Raw genomic sequence first — 24,347 nt, forward strand, 5'->3', positions numbered from 1 at the left:
CAAATCAGCTTGCCCTTGGGTGGAGTTTTCCCATAGCTCCGCCTTCCTCTGTTCTTTGCCAAGAAATTTGTTTCATTTCTCTCTGACTTGCTTTGAGAACACATCTCCTCAGAATCATTTATTATGCATTCCTGCCTTAGTTTTGATGTTGCCTGTTCAAAAGATTGCCCTTCAATGGCCTCATTTACAGACCTAAAAACATCAAACTTCTTTGATAGTGAGGTAAAAAGAAATGCTCTTTTCAATGCATCACACATGGGAATTCCAGAAAGTTCTAGCTTTTGAAATGAAGACATAAGATGCATAATGTGATCATTACATTTACTTTTATCCCTTAATTTGGTTTCATTCAACTCTGCCAGCCAAATTGGTTGCTGCTTTGCATATGTAGTTGCATACATAGTTCTCAGTTTATACAAAACGTCCCTTGGTGTATCTTTTCCCTCCACTAATATGGCTTGTTTCTCTGAGAGAGCTTCCAAAAGCATGCACTTCACATAATAGTTTGCATTGTCCCATTCAGCCATATTTTCAGCTGTTCTGTCTTGGTCTAAGCATATATCTAATCTTTTTGCTCGAAGGAGACATATGAATCTTAGTTCCCACTTCTGATAATTAAACTCAGTTAATTTAGGCACCTTGAGAGAATAGAAAAATGGTGAATTTCTTCCCTCAGCCATTTTCTTAGCCTTCTGTCTGCTGTGTGGGGGGAGAGAGAGACAGACTGAATCTTTCCTTTAAAACTTAAGAGAAAAATGTGGCCTGGTAATATTTCTCTTCTTTTTCAATTCCTGAGCCCTGGGCCCATAACCCTTTTGTTGGATTATTTGTAGTAAATAATTAGCAGATTTTAGTACACACAGCTTCAGCTTTAGAAATGTTAATTTCTTTCTTCATCTCTCTCTCATTCACCCCTGAATAATTCACTGCTGAGTCACTTTAAAGTTGAAGTAACAAAACATCTGTTTACTCACAGTTTGTAGTTAGATTATAATCAGACAGGCTTTTATATACATATTACTATACATTTGTATTATCAGCTCCTTCCATGTGCTTAGATGGTAATGGATGCTCACACCACCATAGATCCTCTCAGGTTAGGAGAGATCATGAGCTCCATGTGCTCCATGTGCTGCATGTGCTGCATCTAAACCCCCACAGGAAGTTGCATAGCTATGTGACCTCTCTAAGTAATTCACATCAGAGGTCACAGAGTAATCACAGAGAAATAATAGGTGACAGGCAATGCATGTAAAATACAATTACATTCCAACAGTCTCGAAGTTTGTCCAGGTTCTGTCCGCAGGGTATACTCCCGAGTCTGGGTCTAGGCAGTCGAGGATTGTGGTGTAGTTGGTGGTGCTGCTAGGTATTTGATGTCGTAGTTTTACGATTTTCTCATTGAAGTATTTTGCGAGGCTGTCTGCTGTTGGTGCCTCTGTACTGTTAGATGTGACCGTTGTGGTGTCTAGTAATTTGTTCACTAGTTGGAAGAGTTTGTGTATGTCTTTGTAATTTGGTCCGATTATGGTTTTGTAGTATGTTCTTTTAGTTTGTCTTATGGTGTATTTGTATTTCCTATGTAGTTGTTTCCAGGCTTCGTATGTGGAGTTGTTTTTTTGTTTGTTCCATGCTCGTTCCAGCCTTCTAACTTGTGTTTTAAGTTTTTTCAGGTCTTCGTGAATTCTTTCTATTTGAAGTTCTGGTTTGGATCGGGGCTATGTCGTCTAGTATGTGTTTGCATCTTTTGTCCCATTCTTGGAGGAATTGATATGTATCAGTTTTTGTAGTCCATTCATTATTGTAAATCTGTTGCCAAAATGTTGCTGGGTCTATTCTTCCTCTTGTGGTGTAGGTTTTTCGTATTTGTTTATTGGGTGAGTCTTTCTTTCGCCATCGGAGGCGGAGTTTTGCTTTGCAGTGGTCAGACCACTGTGTAGGTGTCCACTTTGTATCAATTAGTATGAGGTTTAAATCGGGGTCGAATTTGTGTGTGATGATTTCTAATGTGTGTCCTTTTTTGTGGGTTGGTTGCGCGTTTTGCTTGTGGAGATCCCATAGTTGTAGGAACTGTTCGCATTCTTGGGTGCTAGTTGAGGTGAGGTCTTCAAGGTGTAAGTTGATATCCCCTATGATGATAAGATTTGAGGTGGAGACACACGTATTTGAAATAAAGTCCATGAAATGTGTTTGGGAATCTTGCCAGTTGCCTGGCGGTCTATAGAGCAGTACTGCATTAAGGTGTTCTTGTAGGTATGGGTGATTGATTCTGACCGCAGCAATTTCAAGCTGAGGCGTGATAGATTCAGCTGTGGTTGTGATGGTGAATTGGGATTTGTATATTATGGCTAGACCCCCTCCTCTTTTTCCATTTCTTGTCCAGTGGATAATTTTGTATCCTGGTGGGCATAGATCTAAGATTATGGGGTCTTTGAGATCGTGGATCCATGTTTCGGTAATGAATAGAAGGTCAAGATTGTCTGTTGTGATCCAGTCTGTTATAGTTGCTGTTTTGTTGACAACCGATCTTGCGTTTATGTATCCTATTTGGATTGATGTATAGGATTCGGCGTTAGGCGAGTACGTGTTGATTCTTAGTAATTGTCTGTTGCCTTGGTATTTGGTTTTGTTGTGTCCTTTCTTCCCTTTCTGTCGGTTATTTCCGTGTGTGTTTGTTTTCCCTTTTAGTTGGTTATCTTTTAGGTCTGGTGGGTTGTGATTGAGTAGTTTGTGGGGTATTTGTGCTGTGTCCATATTATTGTTTGTGTTGGGGTTAGTCCATGCATAGTGAATTAGGGGGAGAAAGTAAATTATTAGAAGAATTTTGTTGATATTCATGTTGGTTTTAGGTAATGTGTTGTGGTTATATCTCAGATGTTTTGAGTTGCTGCTTAGTTTGGTTTATCGGTAGTAGGAAGATTTTAATATGCGTGATGATAGTGTTGTGTTAAGAAAACATGTCAGGAAGAAGCAAATAGCTTATTGTCACAGATATGCATGAACAGAGCAGAGATAGCAAATAGCTTCCTGTCACAGATAAGCCTGAACAGAACAGAGATATCCTCTAGCTTATTGTTGCAAATAAGCGTGAACAAGACAGACATAATAAATAACTCCAAATAGCATAATGTCCCCGGTAAGCATGAATAGAATATAAGTAACAATCAGCTTACTGCAGATAAGCGTGATCGGAACAAAGCTTGTACATGGTTTTCTAGTACATAGTTTACTATCACATATAAGCAAAAGCGGGACAGAAGGAAGCAGATAGCTTAATGTCGCGGGTAAGCATGAAACAGAGCAGATTTTCAGTGACCAGTACTTAACGTAGCAGTCTCTCAGGCAATACCTGCTCTGTAGTTCTTTTGTCTTCCTCCGCGTTGTGTATCAGCTTCTCTGGCCTGGTCGCGAGTTTCTCAGACTTGCAGCGCTCCGCTGATCTCAGTGTCAGAGGAAGTGGTTAGGTCAGTTATAGCCGTTTACATTACTGCAATTTGGTATAATGGAGCTGTGATTTTATCAATCGTTCCTCTTCTCATACTGCGTTCTCATTTAGGAGCCCTGTGTGCGGCGTTTGTCTTTGTTGTTCTCTCCAGGTCTCAGCATGTGTCCAGTCAGCATCTCTGAGCAAGCTTCCAGCTTGGTGGTTTGGTGAGGATGGTTATCGTATCGGTTGGGTCAGGTAGAAAGAGAGCAGACGTCTTGTGTTCCACTGGTTGGGAGGTATGGGAAGGAGTAAGCGGTTCTTATTGTGTCGGAGGGAGGTCAGCGATCGGGAGGTAAGTTCAGCGAGCGGTTCTTGTTGTGTCAGAGGGAGGACAGCGAGCGAGAGGCCTGTCTAGGCAAACAGGTCTTGTGTGGTCCTCTAAGAGAAGAGCAGCTATCTTTCCCTGCTTTGGGTCGTTGAGGTGTTGTTTTCTACCTTTCTCCCGGTTCCTGTGCGACTCGTGTGTCCTGGCTCGAGGCCCGCAATCCCAGTGGGTGGATGGCCACGCATTCAGTCGCTTCTTCAAGTGCTCACAGCTCCGACGGTTGTCTACCAGGTCCACTCACTTTGGGGGTCAGCGGGCGGGAGGGAAGTCTAAGCGCTCGGGTCTCGTACGGTTTCCTTAGGGAGAGGAACGGCTGCCTCTCCCCGCTCCTGAACCGCTGAGGCACCGTTTGGCATGATCTAAACATGATCTAAACGAAATCACCAACGAGATCAACCAAAGCTTCCAAATCATGTAATCCTGGGCGGACGCATTCCAGCTAAAACTCAACGCAGAAAAAACACAGTGTCTTGTACTCATTTCACAACACAACACAACACAAACAACTACTCCACCATAACCACACCATACTGTTCTCTACCTATATCACAAAATCTGAAAATTCTTGGAGTTACCATGGATCGAAACCTCACACTCGATGCTCACGTGAAGAACACGACGAAAAAGATGTTCCACTCCATGTGGAAACTCAAAAGAGTAAAACCTTTCTTCCCGAGGCACATCTTCTGAACCCTGGTACAATCAATGGTAATAAGTCATCTGGACTACTGCAACGCACTGTACGCTGGCTGCAAAGAACAGACTATCAAAAAACTCCAAACAGCCCAGAATACCGCAGCCAGACTCGTATTTGGAAAAACCAAATATGAAAGTGCAAAACCCTTAAGAGAGAAACTCCACTGGCTCCCTCTCAAGGAACGCATTGCGTTTAAGATCTGCACGATTGTACACAAAATCATTCACGCAGACGCCCCAATCTATACGCTAAACCTCGTGGACCTGCCTCCCAGAAACGCCATAAGATCAGCCTGCAAATTTCTCAATCTGCACTTCCCCAGCCGCAAAGGATTAAAATACAAGCTGGTACACGCCACCACCTTCTCTTACATGAGCACGCAGTTGTGGAATGCACTACCTACAGCCCTGAAAACTTTCGACGAAATAACTAACTTTCGCAAATCTCTGAAGACACACCTCTTTAACAAGGCCTACAAAGATAACCCATAGCCTCACCAACCCATCCAGCTATTAAAGCCCACCTTCTACACTATCCTGCCTAACACCTTCCTTCTCTCTTCCCCTACTTAATCTTTGTACATTACCAATTGTATCTGATATCCTGGAATTGACTGTCATAACAATACTCTGTAAGCCACATTGAGCCTGAAAATAGGTGGGAAATGTGGGATCCAAATGCAATAAATAAATAAATAAATTGTGTGAGTAGGGAAGAGAGCTACAAGTTGTTAATAGAGGAGAGCTGAAAAAAGAGAGAGGAAAAGAATAGATATAACAAAAAGAAGAGGACAGCACGCCACTATGCTGAATGCCCACCACCCCTCTCACAGGAATAAAATATGAACAAATTATTTGAATGATATAAATTAAAATATAAATACAGTAAAGGCATATATTGTCTATTATATTTATTTTATTTATTTATTCATACTTGTATCCCACAATTATCCAAAAACGAATTTTGGTTCAATGTGGCTTAAATTTAACAATTGTTAGAGATTATATTGATTCAGTTACATTTACGAGGATGCTTTATGCTGTGTTTTACAGTGGTTGGCAAGATAACTATTAGTGCGTATGGAATATTCATTTGGTTTCTTGAGCAGATATGTCTTAGTTGAGAAGACATAATCCTACTAAATAAATGAAGGCTGACCGATGTGCCGCACGTGTCACTTCACTGATCTCTCCCAACGTGCCCTACATTCGCTGTTCTGCGCATGCATCACCACACCCTAACAGATCTGACAGCAGCGCGGTTATCCACCGCTTCACAGAGAAGAGACTAAAGGAAAACGAGCTTCAGTGCTTATTAGCAACAGAAACAAAAAGACCCCCAGGCCCAGATCTGTGCCTCTCCTCGATCAGTTTCTCTCTCTCTTCCCCCTCTCCTCTTTCTCCCTCCCTCTGTCTACTCCTCTCTCGCAGAACAGAATTCTGGTTGCTGATCAACACAACAGCATACTGTTCATTTTGGCAGCCAATGACAACATCAACCAGATGGCCACCTTTCTCTGCAGATAGACGGAGAGGAGAGGGGAGGTGGTGGTCTGTGGCTCTCTCTCTCTCACCTTACGGTGTTTCTCCTTGAAAGGCAGCGCCAACCAGGGCATGTCCCGCACGAAGTCCTGCCATTGCTTCAGATCCTGGTTGGACGACACAAAGACCACCTCCACCTTGGGGCCGTGCTCCGACTGGCGGAAGCGGCTGTAGAAATTGGCCAGGCTGCTGCAGAGCTGACGGCACGGGGCGCTCGCACTACAGCCACAGAAAAGCCCGAGCAAGGAGAGGCGCGAGGCCAGAGCCTGAGTGTCCATCTCCGCCCGTTCGGCGTTCACCAGTTTCTCCCCGAGCGCCTCCAGCACGAAGCTCGTACCCGACATGCTGCCACCCGGCCAACGCGGGCTCTCCACAGCCGCTAACCCGCCCGCGGGGGAGGACCACTGAACGGCACCTCCCCCGGCCAATGAGCTCAGGCACCAGCGCTGCCCCACACTCCCATTGGCCTCTAACCACTGAGGGGCATCAGGCCTCGCCCCATTGAAAGTCCTCTAGCCAATGAAAACATCCGCTTGCACCGTTTCGCTTGGCTTCGGAACAGCAACGGGCTTCAGTGGCGTCCCCCTCGCATCGTTGAAACTTCTTTAGCCAATGACACAGCCCCGGCATTCCGCTATCCGTCCAAATTGGCTCCAGCTTGAAAGGATGGTCCTCTCTCCTCACAGAATACCTGCCGATGTACTCATCGCCACGCTGACTCCCTTTTAGCTGCCGATTTGGAGGTCTCTCCCCCCCTCTCTCTCCCCCTTTACACTCTGACTAACTGAAGACATATGGGACCTACAATGACAGTACAAACAAAAGGAGGAAAGCACAGAAATAAAAAAAACGTGCCCGTTTTAATGGGCTTAACTACTAGTGTAATTATAATGTAATAGAGATAAAATAAAACACACTTTTGTTCTCACTACCAGGATTTACATGAATAACATATCTTAATCATAAATGTACATGTCACTCAACAACAAAACTGTTATTTTCTAAAAAGGCAAGTATAAATTTAAAAAATGCAGGTATTATATTAACTATGCATGTTTGTTCAACATTTCTGAATACCTTGGACCTGTGATGATTTCACCTTTTTGGGGTAGGGGGATGCATTTCATTTTGTTAGCTCAAATTAGACCTCTAATCGGAATGAACAATGTATGTTCTCATAACTATGGTTTTGGGCATTTCTGTTCCTCTCCTTTCCCCATCTTCTCTGCCTTTCTCATGTGCCCTATATAATGCCCACTTTGTCTCCAACAAGGTTTCCTACGTCCATGACCTCTTTATCTCAAGTACTCTCCATCTGCTTGCATGAACTGAGACTGTTCTCAAACACTATGTTATCCAAGTCTGTCAATGAGGCTGCCTCTTCCTATAATACTATTCTCTGCTCTGGATACTCTCGCTGCTCCCATTTCCCATTCTGTAAGGTGTACCCAACCCCAGCCTTGGCTGACCTCTAGAATCTACTACCTACATTCCTATTCCCAATCTGCTGAACACCTTTGGCTAAAATCTCATGCCCATGCTGACTTATATGTTTCAAATTCTTGCTGACCCCCTTCCTGTCTGCTGTTTCACTTGCCAAACAAGACTAGTACATTCATTTGACAAACTCTCTTGTCTCTTGGCTCAAACCCTCAACGTCTTTTTGCCATATTCAGCTTTTTCCTCAAAGTGCCTTCACCTCCAATTCCCCTTCACTTTCTCCCCAGACATGACCGAGTACTTCCTTGACAAGGTTCACAAGATTCTCCTTCAGTTCTCAACCAAGTCACATCCCGTGAACCCTCCTTCTACCTCTGCCTCCTTTTCTTCCTTTTCTGAAATCACTGAAGAGGAAACTGCACATTATCTTTCCTTCTCCAGACTAACTACCTGTGCCTCTGATTCTATGCACTATCTCCTACTGTCATCCCTTCTATCTTGTCATATCCTTAATCTTTCACTTTCCACCTCAACTGTTCCTGATGCTTTCAAACATGCTATAGTTACATCACTCCTCAAAAAACCTTCATTGGACCCTACCTGCCCTTTCAACCATTGCCCCTTCTCCCTCCTCCCTTTCTTATCCAAGCTACTTGAATATGCTGTTCACTGCCATTGTCTTGACTTTCTTTCATCTCAAGCAATTCTTGACCCACTTCAATCTAGCTTTCTCCCTCTACATTCAGCTGAAGTCTCTAATGACCTGTTCCTGGCCAGATCCAGAAGTCTCTATTCTATCCTCCTCCTTCTCGATCTACCTGCTGCTTTTGACACTGTTGATCACCACCTACTCCTTGATACGTTGTCCTCACTTGGATTTTGGGGCTCTGTTCTTTCTTTGTTTTCTTCTTATCTGTCTCATCACACTTTCAGTGTATACACTGGTGGATCCTCCTCCATTTCATCCCACTATCAGTTGTATATCTTAGGGCTGTGTCTTGGGACCTCCTCTTTTCTCCATCTATGTTATTCCCTTGGTGCTCTGATCTCCTCCCATGGTTTACAGTATCGCATCTCACTACTGCCTTGAGTAGGATTCCTGACACAACAGCTGGTTTTGGAGACAGTTCTGCAGAATATTGGGGGGCTAGAATCCAACTCCACCCTCCTAGGCCCATTTTTGTTATGTTCCAGGCTGTCCCTTAACAACAGGGATGTACATAAAAGTTTAATTTAATTAGTTTCTGATTGGCCTTTCTTCTTGGAAGTCCCTATTTTTCAATGTTTTTTTCGGTGAGCCTGCTAGGTAGGGATTTCCAACAATGGTAATTTGTTGTCCTGCTTGTCCTATGATAAAGTGAAATTACTCACCTATAATAGGTGTTCTCCAAGGACAGTAGGATACATATTACCACAGACCCTCCCACCTCCCCTAGGAGTTGTATTCTCTAAGCTTTGAAGTCAACTGCTGGTCCCACGCAACTGAGGTGGGTGGGAAGGTACGTGCACATGCGAGTTTGGGGCTAGAAGTTTAGAACATATCCATACTGGGGCTCTGTTAGTGACTTCACCCAACTGTGGGTAATATGTGGCCTGCTGTCCTCGGAGAATATCTATTACAGGTGAGTAACTTTGCTTTATCTGGAAATACCCAGTGTTCAGACCAGCCATTCCCAACCCAATCCTCATGGCACACCTAATCCCATTGGCTTTTCAGGATGTCCACAATGAATATGCAAGAGTTAGATGTGCATGCAACTGAGGCAGTGCATGCAAATCTATCTCATGCATATTCATTGTGGATATTCTGAAAACCTAATGGGACTAGGTGTGCCCTGAGGACTGGGTTGGGAATGGCTGGTTCAGACCATCTGTGGTCTGAACCCCTTTTGGATAAGTGATGTTCCACTGTACCTTGCAAAATATACATTCTCACACCTCCATTTCCCCTTGTACCATTCTTCTCTCTCCCTCTCTGGTTTTCTTATCATGCTTTCAATATGTATGAAAAACTATGGTATTCTCAGATGGGAAGATTTACTGTCGCTTATCATCTGTGACCGATAAAGACTTTGTTTACTGCTTGCAAACAGGTGATCTTGAAATGATCTTTTCTTACTGCAGGTATGGTGATGGCTACATCATTATTGGTTTCTCTCAGGGGTTTTTTGTTGTCATTTCGACACACATCCGTGAGATTGGTCAAGAACTTTTCCAGGCTCGTAACCATAATGACAACCTGACGAGCATTTCCATCTCCCAGTCACTGAACAAAGCAGCTTCATGTGGTGGTAACTGGTAGGTAATGGTGGTACTTTTAAATGAAAAATAGTGCATGAAGTCACTCACTGATTCATCAAATTACTGGATCCTAGATAGATATTTATTTTCCTCCACTATATTTTTCAATTCATCTTCAATTGTTTTAAATTATTTTTCAACTTGCCTCAGTGGTGCTTATTGCCCAGTTATTATTTCTGTGGCAACAACTTAGGCACCTTATTTCTTCATCGGCTTTATATTATTTATGTTATTTAAACACTTATCTGTGTAGATTTTCAGACTGGGGGCTCATAGACGTCCGACATGCAAGTTTCACTGTTAAGCTGTATCAAGGACTTCCCCCTTTTGCTGTTTTAGTGCCAGCTTCGCTACTTTACTTCCCTGCGTTGATTTTCTCTCCTCACATGCTATTCTTGACCCACTACAATCTGGTTTTCGCCCTCTCCACTCAACCGAAACTGCGCTTACTAAAGTCTCCAATGACCTATTACTGGCTAAATCCAGAGGTCTCTATTCTATCCTCATTCTTCTTGATCTTTCCGCTGCTTTTGACACTGTCGATCACAGCATACTCCTCCATACTCTGTCCTCACTTGGATTCCAGGGCTCTGTCCTTTCCTGGTTCTCTTCCTACCTCTCCCTCCGCACCTTCAGTATTCACTCTGGTGGATCCTCTTCTACTCCTATCTCTCTGCCTGTCGGCATACCTCATGGTTCTGTTCTTGGTCCCCTCCTCTTTTCTATCTACACTTCTTCCCTTGGTTCATTAATCTCATCCCATGGCTTTTCCTACCATCTCTGTGCTGATGACTCCCAAATCTACCTTTCTACCTCTGATATCTCACCTTGCATCCAAACCAAAGTTTCAGCGTGCTTGTCTGACATTGCTGTCTGGATGTCTCAACGCCACCTGAAATTAAACATGACCAAAACCGAGCTTCTCATTTTCCCCCCCAAACCCACCTCCCCACTCCCCCCATTTTCTATTTCTGTTGCTGGCTTTCTCAATTTCCCTGTCTCCTCAGCTCGAAACCTTGGGGTCATCTTTGAATCTTCTTCTCTGCTCATATCCAGCAGATCGCCAAGACCTGTCGTTTCTTTCTTTACAACATCCGTAAAATCCGCCCCTTTCTTTCTGAGCACTCTACCAAAACCCTCATCTACACCCTTGTCACCTCTCGTTTAGACTACTGCAATCTGCTTCTTGCTGGCCTCCCACTTAGTCACCTCTCCCCTCTCCAATCGGTTCAAAACTCTGCTGCCCATCTTGTCTTCCGCCAGGGTCGCTTTACTCATACTACCCCTCTCCTCAAGTCGCTTCACTGGCTCCCTATCCGTTTTCGCATCCTGTTCAAACTTCTTCTACTAACCTATAAATGTACTCACTCTGCTGCTCCCCAGTATCTCTCCACACTTGTCCTTCCCTACACCCCTTCCCGTGCACTCCGCTCCATGGATAAATCCTTCTTATCTGTTCCCTTCTCCACTACTACCAACTCCAGACTTCGCGCCTTCTGTCTCGCTGCACCCTACGCCTGGAATAAACTTCCTGAGCCCCTACGTCTTGCGGCATCCTTGGCCACCTTTAAATCTAGACTGAAAGTCACCTCTTTAACATTGCTTTTGACTCATAACCACTTGTAACCACTCGCCTCCACCTACTCTCCTCTCCTCTCCTTCCTGTACACATTAATTGATTTGATTTGCTTACTTTATTTTTGTCTATTAGAGTGTAAGCTCTTTGAGCAGGGACTGTCTTTCTTCTATGTTTGTGCAGCGCTGCATATGCCTTGTAGCACTATAGAAATGCTAAATAGTAGTAGTAGTAGTAGTTGGTGCCTAAGTTGTTGCCATAGAAATAACTGGGCAATAAGCACCACTGAGGCAAGTTGAAAAATAATTGAAAACAATTGAAGATGAATTGAAAAATATAGTGGAGGAAAATAAATATCTATCTAGGATCCAGTAATTTGATGTATTAATATAAGGCTCCTAGTAAGTTGATATCATAAAAAGTGCCTATTATATCGGTATGTCACTCATTGATTGGCATAAATCTAATCCAGTACTAGCCCACTTATTCATTTTAGGATGAAGTAGGTTCTTCTATTATGCAAAAGAATAGCAAGTTATGTGAAATGTTTGTAGATACCTTGATTTCCAAACCAGGACACAAGTTGCTGAAACTCAAAAGTTGTTCAAACTCAAATGCACTGCAAAGGCTACCCACACTGTATTAGTATATATTTGTCCTGGTTTGGATAATTAGTATTGTATATTGTATACCAGAGACTGCAGGATTTTTTTATATTAGTATCTGTAGATACCTTGAAACATTTTATCATTATAATTTTCTGTCTGAAAAGCCCATCCATCTTACGTAAAATTTCTTGGATAATTCTTTTTTAAAAACCCCTTCTTAATTACTGCTGATTCCCTTGCTAGCTGAGGGCTTGAGTGGAAGTCTTTTCTGAGACTAAATCCTTTGTTGCCTGCTCTCCTTTATTGGGGATCACCATAGTTGTGACAGTTGCCTTCTGTCATTCCTGGGGTGCAAACATATCACGTGGACTGTCTGCCAGAGCATCTCCAGTCTTGTATGTCAGGAGAGTTTAAAACTCATTCTCTGAGGGCAAGCAGGACTGTGAATCCTCACATAGGGGGTGACATCACAAACAAAGTCCCAGTGTGGGAAACAGTGTTCTAACTACGTTTTCTAGAAACCTTTGGCTGCCTCCCCATGTTTGTTTGCCCCTTTCTGCCTGCCACTCACATGGGACCTCATCAGTCTGTTTTTTTTCCGCAGAGTTGTTACAGTTCCATCCCTGATTTTGGTTGTAACGCACGGGTGAGATTTATGGACCCTCTGCTGTCTGGGATGTTAGCAAAAACCAACTGGGAGGAATGGGGAAGAGAATACTTATGCCTTTGAGAGTAATATGACCTCTATTACCCTATATATGATACCTCCTGAATGAGGAGGCTAAGTCAGAAGTGGGCCTGAAGAGGATCTTAAGGGTGTCACTGTGCTGCTTGATGAGAGGAGCAGCTTCTTGAACCTTACCTGCAAAGAGATTCTCTCCATGGCATGGCATATCAGCAGGTTTTTCTTGCACATCTTGTCTGAGGTCTGAGGCCCACAGCCAAGTGGGTCTGCAGCACCAATCCCCATAATGGAACCTCTCAATGCCATTTCAAAAATATTAGTCTCTCATACTATGTGTTTTCCACACTCCTTCCCCTTGGCTATTAGAGAGCAGGTCCTTGGATTTATCATTATGTTTCAGCATAAGGGTGTTCGCAAACTATACCAAACTGCATGTTATGTTCCACAAATACATGCCCATGAAGAATTGGTTGGTTGTTTTGTGGGAAGAAAGCATAGCTTTCTGATAGAACCTCCTCTCAAAAAATTATAATATCTGAGCCTCTCTCCTAGGGTCACCAAGGAGTGAATCTTGGCTGTTTAGAAAGCAGATTCAACCACAATAGAATGGTGAGGAAGATGTTGCTTCTCGTATTGTGGAGCCTTCTGGACGCAATACATATTCACTCTTCTTATTAATAGGAGATAGAGAGAGGGGGTTCTTCCACTTTCTCTTCTATACATCCTTCAGGATTCTGAGACTAGGCACTATTACAGCCTCCTTAGTGGGGGGCCGAGGAATTGGAGGATATCCGATGTTTCTGTCCTGGATTCTTCTATCTCTACTTGATATGTGCCATCTCCTGCATAAAAATCAGTGAAAGAGTGTTCTGGTGGGGATTTGCACCTGTTGTGGGGAAGGATCTGAAGGGAAACCAGCGGACCACTGCCAAGAAGCTCCCTGGCTCTTTCTCAGGAGTACTTTGATTCAGACTCATAAAAGCACTTAGCTGGAGAAGTCTGAGTTTATGCTTGTCTCACACTACTGACAGAATGGTCAGGTTTCCTTGGATGTCAAAACACCAATGATTTCTGGTGCTTCAGTGAAGCTCCTTCCCTCGATGCACTGGAACTGATACTGGTGTAGCCAACCTCAATTCCGAGCCCCTTCCAGACCTTGGTGTCAAGACATCTATTTCAGACAGGCCATGGGTCTCAAGTATTGGCTTAACTGCTCCTTCTCTCAAAATTGATGGTATTGAAGGTGCAGCATCATGTTGAGCAAAGAAACACTTCAGCCACACCTCAATGTTCTACATGAGCTGCTCATCGAAGGTTTGTATCAACAAAGGCAGGAGTATCACCGTAGGAGTGGCCTGAGGGTGTATTGGAATTGGAGTTTTGTGTTGGTGTAGGCACACCCTCTCCAGTGGATCGAAGGATAAGTGGTCCTCAAGGTAAAGGCACTTCGATGGCGATCTCGGTGCCATACTTTGATGATGAATGATGTTGAGACACCGGCAGCATGCTTGGATCTCAGCAATAATAGAGGGCCTAAGAGACATAGAAGGTTTAAACAGATTTGTTTGGTGTCAGCCAAATGTGTGATAGCTGCCAAATGGAAACATCTCTGGGCCTGATTTTGCAGAACTGGCTATTTCATTTAAAGGTGGTTTGTGATCTGGAACAATTGACTGACAGATGACATGGATGTTTTGATCCATCCAAGGAGAAGTGGATTCATTTGGCTGAGTTAATTGCTCAGGGAGAGAGGGATTTGGGGGGGTGGGGGTTACTCAGCGGATGTTTGCTGAAGAAACAATGGTAATCATCTTGACAGATTGGAGGAAAGTTTTCTTATTTGAGAAGGGGGATCATGGGGAGGGGGTTTGTTAGAGATGTACTGTTTAGTCCCTGAGGGGATTCAACTGTTGATTTTAGTTGAGTACTAAACATTTTCTTTTGATTGAGTTACAATTGTTATGGCTTGCAGAGGGTGTGGGGATATTGTTTATATTTTTCAGAATAAAAATTGATTGAAACAAAAAAAAGAATGTTGTTGATACAGCTCAGCCTCTGTCCAGTATCCTGAATTGCACTCCCTCTTCATCGATGAAGACAAGATCAAATACTTCCTCTTTTTTTGGATGGGAATTAAATGATGACCACTCCCAGTGCTCAATGTTAAAGGTAATTAAGACACTCTCAGTGTCAATTCCTCCTCAGTATCCGATATAGCTCCTAGATTCATGGAGACTGTTGCTTCCAATGCTGCTGTTGATGGACAGTTCTCTCTGAAAAGCTTCTCTCTCTGCTTTTCTCTACCACGAATCCCTCTTTTTGATATCTGTGAACAAAGATTACAATTAGAGGGATCACATCTGGTCCCAGGCATTGCAGGCATCACAATTGGGTATCCGTAACTGATATGTTCCTATTGCATTGGGAACTACTCTTGAAGCTGCTGGAGGTCTTCTTTTGGGACACACTGTCTGGAAAAATAGATGCAAGGAAATCAAATGACTTAATGGTTACAAAAATACCCCAAACAAGTGCACAGGGCCAAAAATAGGCCTAGAATAAGCAACATAAAAAAGAAAAAAAACATTAGAAAAAGACGAAAAACCTGACTACCAGGGAAATGCTGAAAACCACACAGCAGTGATAGGACAGTACAAATATTTTTTCACCTTGAACAAAAAGAGAATTTGTTTCTTAGAATAGATGGAACAGATTATGTATTAGAACGGTCGTTGAAAAAGCTAGTCATTATTTTGGGTTATAAACTAACCTTGGAAGACCAAGTTAATTGTCTTTTAAAAAGCTCATTTTGGATCCTGAGAAGACTGAGAAATATTAAAAACTATCTTTCTGTAGTGTCCCAGAGATCAATCCAGAGATTTGTGGGTTATGTCCTTCTACCAGCAGGGGGAAATAGAGAGAAAATTAGTGCTCTTCCATATAGTACCCTGTGCAGTAGCTACCTCTCTAGTATTCTCTCTATCTAGCAGGTGGTCAGACATACCCTGTGGTCTCTGGATTTGGTGCTAGTTCCTGGCCTGATAGAGGAACCCTGGAGGTTGAGTTGAGGCAGGCACGGGATATACCTGGTGGTGCCGGGTCCCTTCCCGTCTCCCCTCTATCTCTCCATCCTTTGACTTCCAGTCTCTTTGCTGTACTTAAACCTACAAAAATTTACAAGACAGTTCTTTTATCTGGAGATTGGCAGCTGTGAGAGAAGGGTGGCAGTGATTTGCATCTTCCCGCCTTGAGGCTCGCTCCTTTGGAGTGTTGGGATGCCTGGAGAGTCCTCGGGTTTATGGGCCCTGAGTGTAGCACCTCAGTGTCTGCCTGGATTCCTCTTGTCTGCAGCACTGTGAGTAAAAGCGCCAGCCGCGGGGTTTTTTTTTTGCCTCTTATGTCAGTGCCTACAGAGTCAGCAAAATGCTGCTGAGCCTGGAAGAAGGTGAACCCATCTCTACACAGCTTTTAGATGTTTGCTGTATGTGAGCCTTGCTGCTTATGAAACCTCCCATCAAGCCTCTCACAGTTTCATGGGACCTCAACATTATATTTACCCAGCTGATGAAAGCTCCTTTCAGGCCACTAGATACCTGTCAGGTTCTCACGGGTAGTCTGGATTCATGAGCCCTTGGGCTGCTGATGAGGAGCGGCAGCAGCAGGCAAAACACTCCAACCAGGACTGGACCAACAGGACTGGAGTAGAAGCTGTAGGCAGGAATAAGCAGGGACGGAATGGACTTGGCTTGGCAGGGACCAGAATCAGGAAACACAACCAGGACTCAGGAACTAGCGTGACTGGGGAACAGGACTTCACCTGCGCTTGACCGCTGTTCCCTAGGTGCAGGCAGCTGGCAGGACTTACTGGACCGAGTGGGGAGAAACAAGCTAGACTAGACAGGGTTCAAGATACAGGGTCTCAAACAGAATACAGACATAAGCTTGGCTAGAACAGGGTTCAAGATACAGGGTCTCAAACAGACAGGGATACATACACAAGCTTGGCTAGAACAGGATTCAAGTTACAGGGTCTCAAACAGGCAGGATACAAGGTACACAAACAAAAGGGAAATGAAGCCAAAAGCAGACAGGGAAGGAGCAATCAGGGCTGGATTCAAGACAGGATTCAGGAGACACAAACAGGCAAGAAACATAGACTAGGAACACTAACTAAGAAACAAGGCAAGACAAGGCAGAAGTGCTAACTGCACAAACACCAACCTGGAACTTTGGCGTTGCAAAGGCCAAGCAGAAAGTTTCCAGGTGGTTAATAAAGCCCATCAGCAGCTGAGGCTTAGCTGCAGCAATCTCAAGGCAGCTAAGGGTGAGGCTAGCTGCCAAACTTCAAACCAAGTCTGGAGGGCTAGAATATCTGGACCGGACCGGAAAGAAAGTTTGGAATGTATAGGGAGACAGCAAGACAGTCCACGGCAGCCACCGGCTCCGGCCACCAGAGGGCGAGGCGAGCACAGCCAAGGAAAACAGTCACAATCGTGACAATACCTGCTAGTTGAAGTACCTAACCTGGAAGGTCTTATTTTTGGTGGCAGTTATTTTGATGCACAAGGTTAGTGAGCTTCAGCCCCTAGTAGCTAATCCACCTTGTACTAAGTTCTTTAATAGCAGAGTGGTTCTTCCAAAGATTGTGTTGGAGTTTCATCTTAACCAGTCAATAGTCCTTCCAACATTTTTTCCTAAACTGCATGCCCATAAGGTGAAAGCTGAATGCATAGCTTGGACTGCAAGAGAGCTTTGGCCTTCTATCTGGAGTGGACTAAAGCTCATGGAAAGTCCACACAAATTTTTGTTTTTTTTGAACCAAACATGATGAAAGCTGCTGTCATCAAATGCACACTTTTTAAGTTGCTAACAGACTGTCTTATGCCCAGATTGGACTGACTCTCTTTAGAGGGTCATGTCACAGCTCATATTATCAGAGTTATGGCTGTGTCAGTAGCCAACTTGAGGTCAGCCTCCAAAGGAGAGATATGCAATATGCATATGTTCATATCCCTCTACTGCCTAGACCAAAACTCCTGACACAATAGTAGGTTTGGCCAATCAGTCTTTCCGAGTACGTTTGAGGTTTAGAGGTTTGGAATCCAACTCCATCCCCCTGTCTCTTTCCGTTCCAGGCTGCCTTCAAAAAAATAAAAATCAATAAAAGTATAAAATGATTAGATGGCCAGTTGCCACCAATAAAATATAGGTATCACAGAAACATGGAAAACAATAACAGATATAGACCATATGGCCTGTTCAGTCTGCCCATCTATGCCATCACTATCCTATCCTCCATCCTCTCACCTAGAGATTCCTTGTTCTTGCCCTATATATGATGTCTTCATGTGTTCCTTTTTTATGCAGAAAACAGCTTGTAGTTAAGGAGTCCCATATTTGAGGATTCCCAGTGCTGCTTATCCTTGGAGAAAATAGTTACTTACCTGTAGCAGGTGTTCTTTGAGGACAGCAGAACTAGAATCCTCCCACTTCCCCATGGAGTTATATTCCTTTAGGAGAAATAGACTGAAGAAAGCCTGCGTAACAGCAGCAGGCGAGAAGAGGTGTGCATATCCTCAGTGAAGAAGTCTGAAGCCTTCGGGTACAGTTTCCTGCACTGGGGCTCCATTGGTGATTCCACCCTATACATGAGGATTCAAGTCCTGCTGTCCTCGGAGAACATCTTCTACAGGTAAGTAATTTCATTATCTTCTGCATTGTAATGCCATGGGTGAGCCACAGTAGTGGCCCAATGCCTCTCAGTATGATCTTGTCAAAGCATTTGAAAAAAAGTCATTGCTTTGTGCTGATTTATGGGCAGTGCAAAATCTATAAATTGCTACAGTTCATTAAAATACATGTATTAATTGTTTGTACTTTGTTTAAGCATCAAGATTCATGACCTGTCAGAGCTTAAAGACATGTATGCTATTATTAACCTGGATGACGAAACTAAAGGTAAATGCACTGCTAATAATTATGTGTAGTTTTGATGTTATATTTTAAAATACGTGATTTATACAAAGAAAAATATAGGAACAGGGCTCTTGCTCTTAAAAATGGTTTAAGAAATAAACCTGAACAGATATGATAAACAGAGGGACTCAAAGGAGAAAGATCTCGAGTCATTTATTTCTAAAAACCTGCCTACTCCTTGCAACTTAAATGCAAGGTTTCTTGGTTTGCTTCTGAGGGAATGTTTCATGGGATCGGGGATTCTTCAATTCATTGCTTTATTTTCAGCAAAATGAGAGCGATAATGATATGGAGGGATAGTTTTCAAAAGCATTTCTGTAGATGAAGCAATATGTTTATATATATATATATATATATATAATATATTAGGCTAAAATACACAATTACCCTCCTGACATGCAACTACAGTCAATATGCATGTAAGTTTCACTGAACTGAGCAGAGGCATTCCCAGAGATTGGGGGAGTACTTGGTTTTTACATGCAGACTTTAGAAGATACAAATGTATGTGCATAAATTCCCTGAGGTAATTTTTAAATCAAAAGTCTGCATCTTTGGTGTGAAAATTTGCTAGTACTTGTGAAGGGAAAAGTATGGATTTTCTATTTATATGTGCACCCAGTTACAAAATTACCCTTTAACATAGCAGAAAAGCTTTTGTTGACTGAAGATCACTTGCTGACTTTGATCTAACTCCTATTCTTTATCTCAAGGAAACTGTACAAGTTAAAAATAGTGGCAATTATGTCTAGACCAGGGGTTCGTAACCCAATCCTTGGAGCACACCGAGCCAGTCAGGTTTTCAGAAATGAAATGTATATGCATGAGAGAGATTTGCAAACAGTGGAAGCAGTGCAAGCAACTTTATCTTATGTATATTTGTGGTAGATATCTTGAAAACTAGATTGGCTTGGTGTGTCCTGAGGACTGGGTTGTGAACCTGTGGTGTAGACAAAAAGAGGAGGAAAGACTTGGAGTAAAATACAAAAAAAGATCACCAAATCAGTATTCATTAATTGATATTGACTTAAAAATGTCCTGTTGTAGTGCCATTTTGTAAATTCTGTAATGAAGAGCTCCAAAGACAGATCAGGTACTTCTGAAATCAATAAGGACTAAAGTGATGAATGGTGAAAGAAAGAGGTTTCTCTTCCTTGGGAAAAATGTAAAGAGGAACACTTTTTTTTAATGTAACTATTTTTTAATGTATTTTGACCTGCAAAACCACCTTCTCTTGCTAGCTCAATGCTGCACATTTAGCCAATGGAGTAAGATACCTAAAACTTTATTGTCTTGTATTTTGTAAATAATTTGGTAGCAACAGTAAGCATCCTGAGGGTTTGAAGAAATCTGCACACTACACAGTAGAAGGCCTGTGTGATAGATTCAAGCCCTGCACTATTTTCTGGCACTGTTGCAGCTGGGAGAACTCATTGTCCAGAGATGCGTAGTTAAGCCAAAATGCCTACTGACTAAACTCCTTGGTGTTTGATTCAAAGTTTTCTGAAGGAACTCTGAATTTTCTGCTGATGTGGAGAGATGCTTCTAGAAATGCAAGTTGTTTGGGAAGCAATGTTTTTCAGTTGTGGTCAGAGGGAAAAGATTGATCAAAGGACATAGGGGACATAATAAGAGGTCTTCTAACATGTACCACAGGTATGCACACAAGTTATACTTGTTTTCAAAGGGAAGATATGCGCACATTTGCCCTAAATTATCTCATGGAGAGTACACAAGTTTCAAGGTTTACACGAATTTGATAATACTGCCTGGGGGGGCCTTTCAAGGGAGTTTACATTAAATTATATAAAAACATAGAAATGAAAAGAACTGCAATGATTAATGGGACAGGGAAGGAAGGAAGGAGGTTAAGAAGGAAGAGGAGAGGGGAAAGAGGGAGTTAATAGAGGTGATCCAGCTGCCATGTCACCCAGTTGTATCCAAGTAGGGCATGAAGCTAAAGTTGGGATGTCGGTGACTAATGGCTTTTAAGAATAGAAAGGTCTTTAGACCAGATTTGAATTTGTCAGTTGATCACTCTAGGCAAAGATGAAGGGGAAGAGTATTCCATAACGAAGGGGTGATGACGCTGAAAATTTTAGTTTGGATGGAGTCAAAGCTATTATGAGGTTTGGAGAGTTCTTGAAGGGGATTAAGGTATTAACAGTCATAATAAATAAGAAGGATATGCAGAGTGGTGTACCTTATAGGTCAGTAAAAGGATTTTGTAGGAGATCATGTGGGAAACTGGGAGCCAATGTTCTTCTCATATGAATGGAGTAACATAGTCAAATTTTCTTGATCCAGTTATTAATGTTACAGCCGAGTTCTGGACGATTTGGAGGTGTTGGCTATTATTCGCTTGGGTACCTTGTAGAAGGACATTGCAGTAGTCTAGGTTAGAGAATTTTAAGAGCAGATTTGGAAAATGGTTGGTTAAATAAGATTGGAACCAGTCATAAGCTTTATCAGTTATGCCTGTGTCGCATAGTTTAGTGTGAAGGAGCTCATGATTAGACTGGAAAGATCCAGAGAAAGGAGTGCATAAATTTATCTTGATCTGGATTTTGAAGGATGAAGGTAGTGATTTCCTGTAACATAATTCGTTAGGATGGGAAGGTTTGTGTGTGTGTGTGTCAAGATACTCATCTACAGTAGTTGATTGAGAACTACTCATTCGGCAAATTTAGATATGATGTGGTAATGATCTCTATGCTGGAATTTCTGATTTGGGAATACATAGTAACATATACATAGTAACATATAGTAACATAACATAGTAGATGACGGCAGAAAAAGACCTGCACGGTCCATCCAGTCTGCCCAACAAGATAAATTCATATGTGTATACCTTACCTTGATTTGTACCTGTCTTTTTCAGGGCACAGACCGTATAAGTCTTTCTCCGAGGACAAGCAGGCTGCTTGTTCTCACGACTGGGTTGACGTCCACGGCAGGGCACACCCACCGCGCATGTGCGGCCGTCATCCCGCCCGTGTGCGACCGTTCCTGCGCAGTTTTTTCTATTCCGCGCTGGAGAGAGACGTGTTATCGTCTCTCTCTTTGTCAGCCCCGGAAACCTGATTGTGGCCTAGCCGCGGCTTTTTTCTTGTTTCGCGTATGCGTTCGCGTATTTTTTCTTAGAAATCCAAAAAAAAAAAAAAGAGTGTCCTCGTCGTTCTTAGCCGCGAGGGCGCTTCGTCGTGGCCTTGTGGCCGCGCGGTCGTTTCTTTTTCGGGTGTGCTTTTCACCGCCACCATCGACGATTTTGACCTCGCCGACGCGATTTTTCCGTCGATGTCCTCGAAGGTCCCGAGCGGATTCAAAAAGTGTGGTTGGTACGGCCGGCAGCTCTCGCAGACCGATACGCTTGGTGCCTCCAGTGCCTCGGGCCGGAGCATAATTCCAAGACATGCACCTTGTGTCTCGGCTTGAGGAAGCGGTCACAGGTGGCGAGGCAAGTTCTTCGGGACCGTCTTTTTGGAACTTGCGCCGGCCTCGACGGCATCGGTGTCGACGGCTGGGTCTTCGGTACCGATGTCGACGAAATCGGCGCCGACCCCGGCACCAACCCCAGGAGTACAGGTACCGTTGGCCTGCCGGTGATGGCGGGGTTGAGCGGCCGCGTGGGCAGTCTGCCCCGGCCACTCCCTCTACCCAGGGCCATCGTGACCGAACCCTGTAGGATCCGATTCCTCGAGGCCGGGGGGGGGGGGGTTCTACCTCCTCCTCGTCTCTTCCGCCGAGCGCCGATGATGGGCATCGAAAGAAAGCAAAGAAACACCGTCATCGGTCGCCCACGGCGCACGGGACTGCCAGCTCCGGTACTTCGAGGGATGACTCAACGCCCAGGAAGCGGCATTGCCGGGAGGAGCGTTCCCCATCGGTTGAAGAGGTGTCGCTGCGTCAGTCCGCGGGTACTTCGGTACCGTCTCCTGGACCCGAGCAGCTTCCGGCACCGGCACCCACACAGGCCCCCCTGCCTTTCCCGACAGCGGGCCTTGACGAGTGCCTCCGAGCCATCCTTCCCGGAATCCTGGAAGGGCTGATGCGCCAGGCTCTGCCGGCACCGGGGGTGCTTGCGCCCCCGGCGCCGTTGATGGAGGCGCCGGTGTGCTCTGGCCCGATGCCGAGGCCTCCGACGCTGACGCCGCTTGCGGCACCGGTGTCGACTGCCACTCAGGTGGAGTCCCCGTCGACGTCGATGGGGGAAGCTTCGTCCCCGCCGGCGCGGGAGTCCGCTCGGCGCCACCATCGAGGACGTGGTTCCTCGCAGCCGAGACGGGCCGGGTTGAGGTCTGAGCTGAGAGAGCTCATGTCCGACACCAAGGAGGAGGCCTCGTGGGGGGAGGAGGAGGACCCCAGATATTTCCCTCTGACCCTACACCTTCACCGGAGAGGAAGCTCTCGCCTCCTGAGAGCCTCTCCTTTGCCTCTTATGTCAGGGATATGTCCATCTGCATTCCCTTTCCTGTGGTCTCTGTGGATGAGCCGAGGGCAGAGATGCTCGAAGTCCTCGACTATCCATCACCACCTAGAGAGTCTTCCACGGTGCCGTTGCACAAAGTCCTCAAAGAGACACTGCTTCGGAACTGGTTGAAGCCATTATCTAATCCCACCATCCCCAAGAAAGCGGAGTCCCAATACAGGATCCACTCAGACCCAGAGTTGATGCGGCCTCAATTGCCTCATGACTCGGTGGTCGTGGACTCTGCTCTCAAGAGAGCACGGAGTTCGAGGGATACCGCCTTGGCGCCCCCTGGGCGGGAGTCTCGCACTCTGGACTCGTTTGGGAGGAAGGCCTACCAATCTTCCATGCTCGTGACCCGCATCCAATCATACCAGCTCTACACGAGCATCCACATGCGGAACAATGTGAGGCAACTGGCAGACCTGGTCAACAAGCTCCCTTCGGAGCAGTCCAGGCCATTTCAGGAGGTGGTCAGGCAGCTGAAGGCGTGCAGAAAGTTCCTGTCCAGGGGTATCTATGACACCTGTGATGTGGCATCTCGAGCTGCGGCCCAAGGTATAATGATGCGCAGACTCTCATGGCTGCGTGCCTCTGACCTGGACAACCGCACGTCTTCACATGAGACCAGCTCAATGGACCCTAGCTTCCCAGTGGTGCCAAGCTACCGGGAATCTAGAAGATGCCATCTGCCTGTCCCTCAGTTGCTGCAATTCGCTGCACTGGCGGACGATTCGGACCAATTTGACCCTGGGACGCCCATTCCAAATTCCGGAGCCCACGAAGGTGCTGACGACGGATGCATCTCGCCTGGTGTGGGGAGCTCATGTCGATGGGCTCCACACCCAGGGACTGTGGTCCCTCCAGGAACAAGATCTTCAGATCAACCTCCTGGAGCTCCGAGCGGTCTGGAACGCACTGAAGACCTTCAGAGATCGGCTGTCCTACCAAATCATCCAAATTCGGACAGACAATCAGGTTGCAATGTATTATATCAACAAGCAGGGGGGCACCGGATCTCGCCCCCTGTGTCAGGAAGCTGTCAGGATGTGGCGTTGGGCTTGCCAGTTCGGCATGCTTCTCCAAGCCACATACCTGGCAGGCGTAAACAACAGTCTGGCCGACAGGCTGAGCAGAGTCATGCAACTGCACGAGTGGTCGCTCCATTCCAGAGTGGTACGCAAGATCTTTCGAGAGTGGGGCACCCCCTCGGTGGACCTTTTTGCCTCTCAGACCAACCACA

The 24,347-nt window shown here is 44.7% G+C and overlaps 1 protein-coding gene across 2 annotated transcripts in view; it reads left to right on the forward strand.

Moving 5' to 3' along the window:
• WDR19 (WD repeat domain 19) overlaps positions 1-24,347 on the forward strand; it is a 565,820-nt gene that overhangs the window by 93,187 nt on the left and 448,286 nt on the right. For both annotated transcript variants that reach the window (XM_030191304.1, XM_030191303.1), the window contains exons 9-10: positions 9,615-9,788; positions 18,548-18,618. In XM_030191304.1, coding sequence (XP_030047164.1) covers positions 9,615-9,788; positions 18,548-18,618 — 245 coding nt within the window. The remainder of the gene's footprint in view (positions 1-9,614; positions 9,789-18,547; positions 18,619-24,347) is intronic.

This window comes from Microcaecilia unicolor, chromosome 2 (assembly GCF_901765095.1).
Source record: "Microcaecilia unicolor chromosome 2, aMicUni1.1, whole genome shotgun sequence".
Lineage (NCBI taxonomy): Eukaryota > Metazoa > Chordata > Amphibia > Gymnophiona > Siphonopidae > Microcaecilia > Microcaecilia unicolor.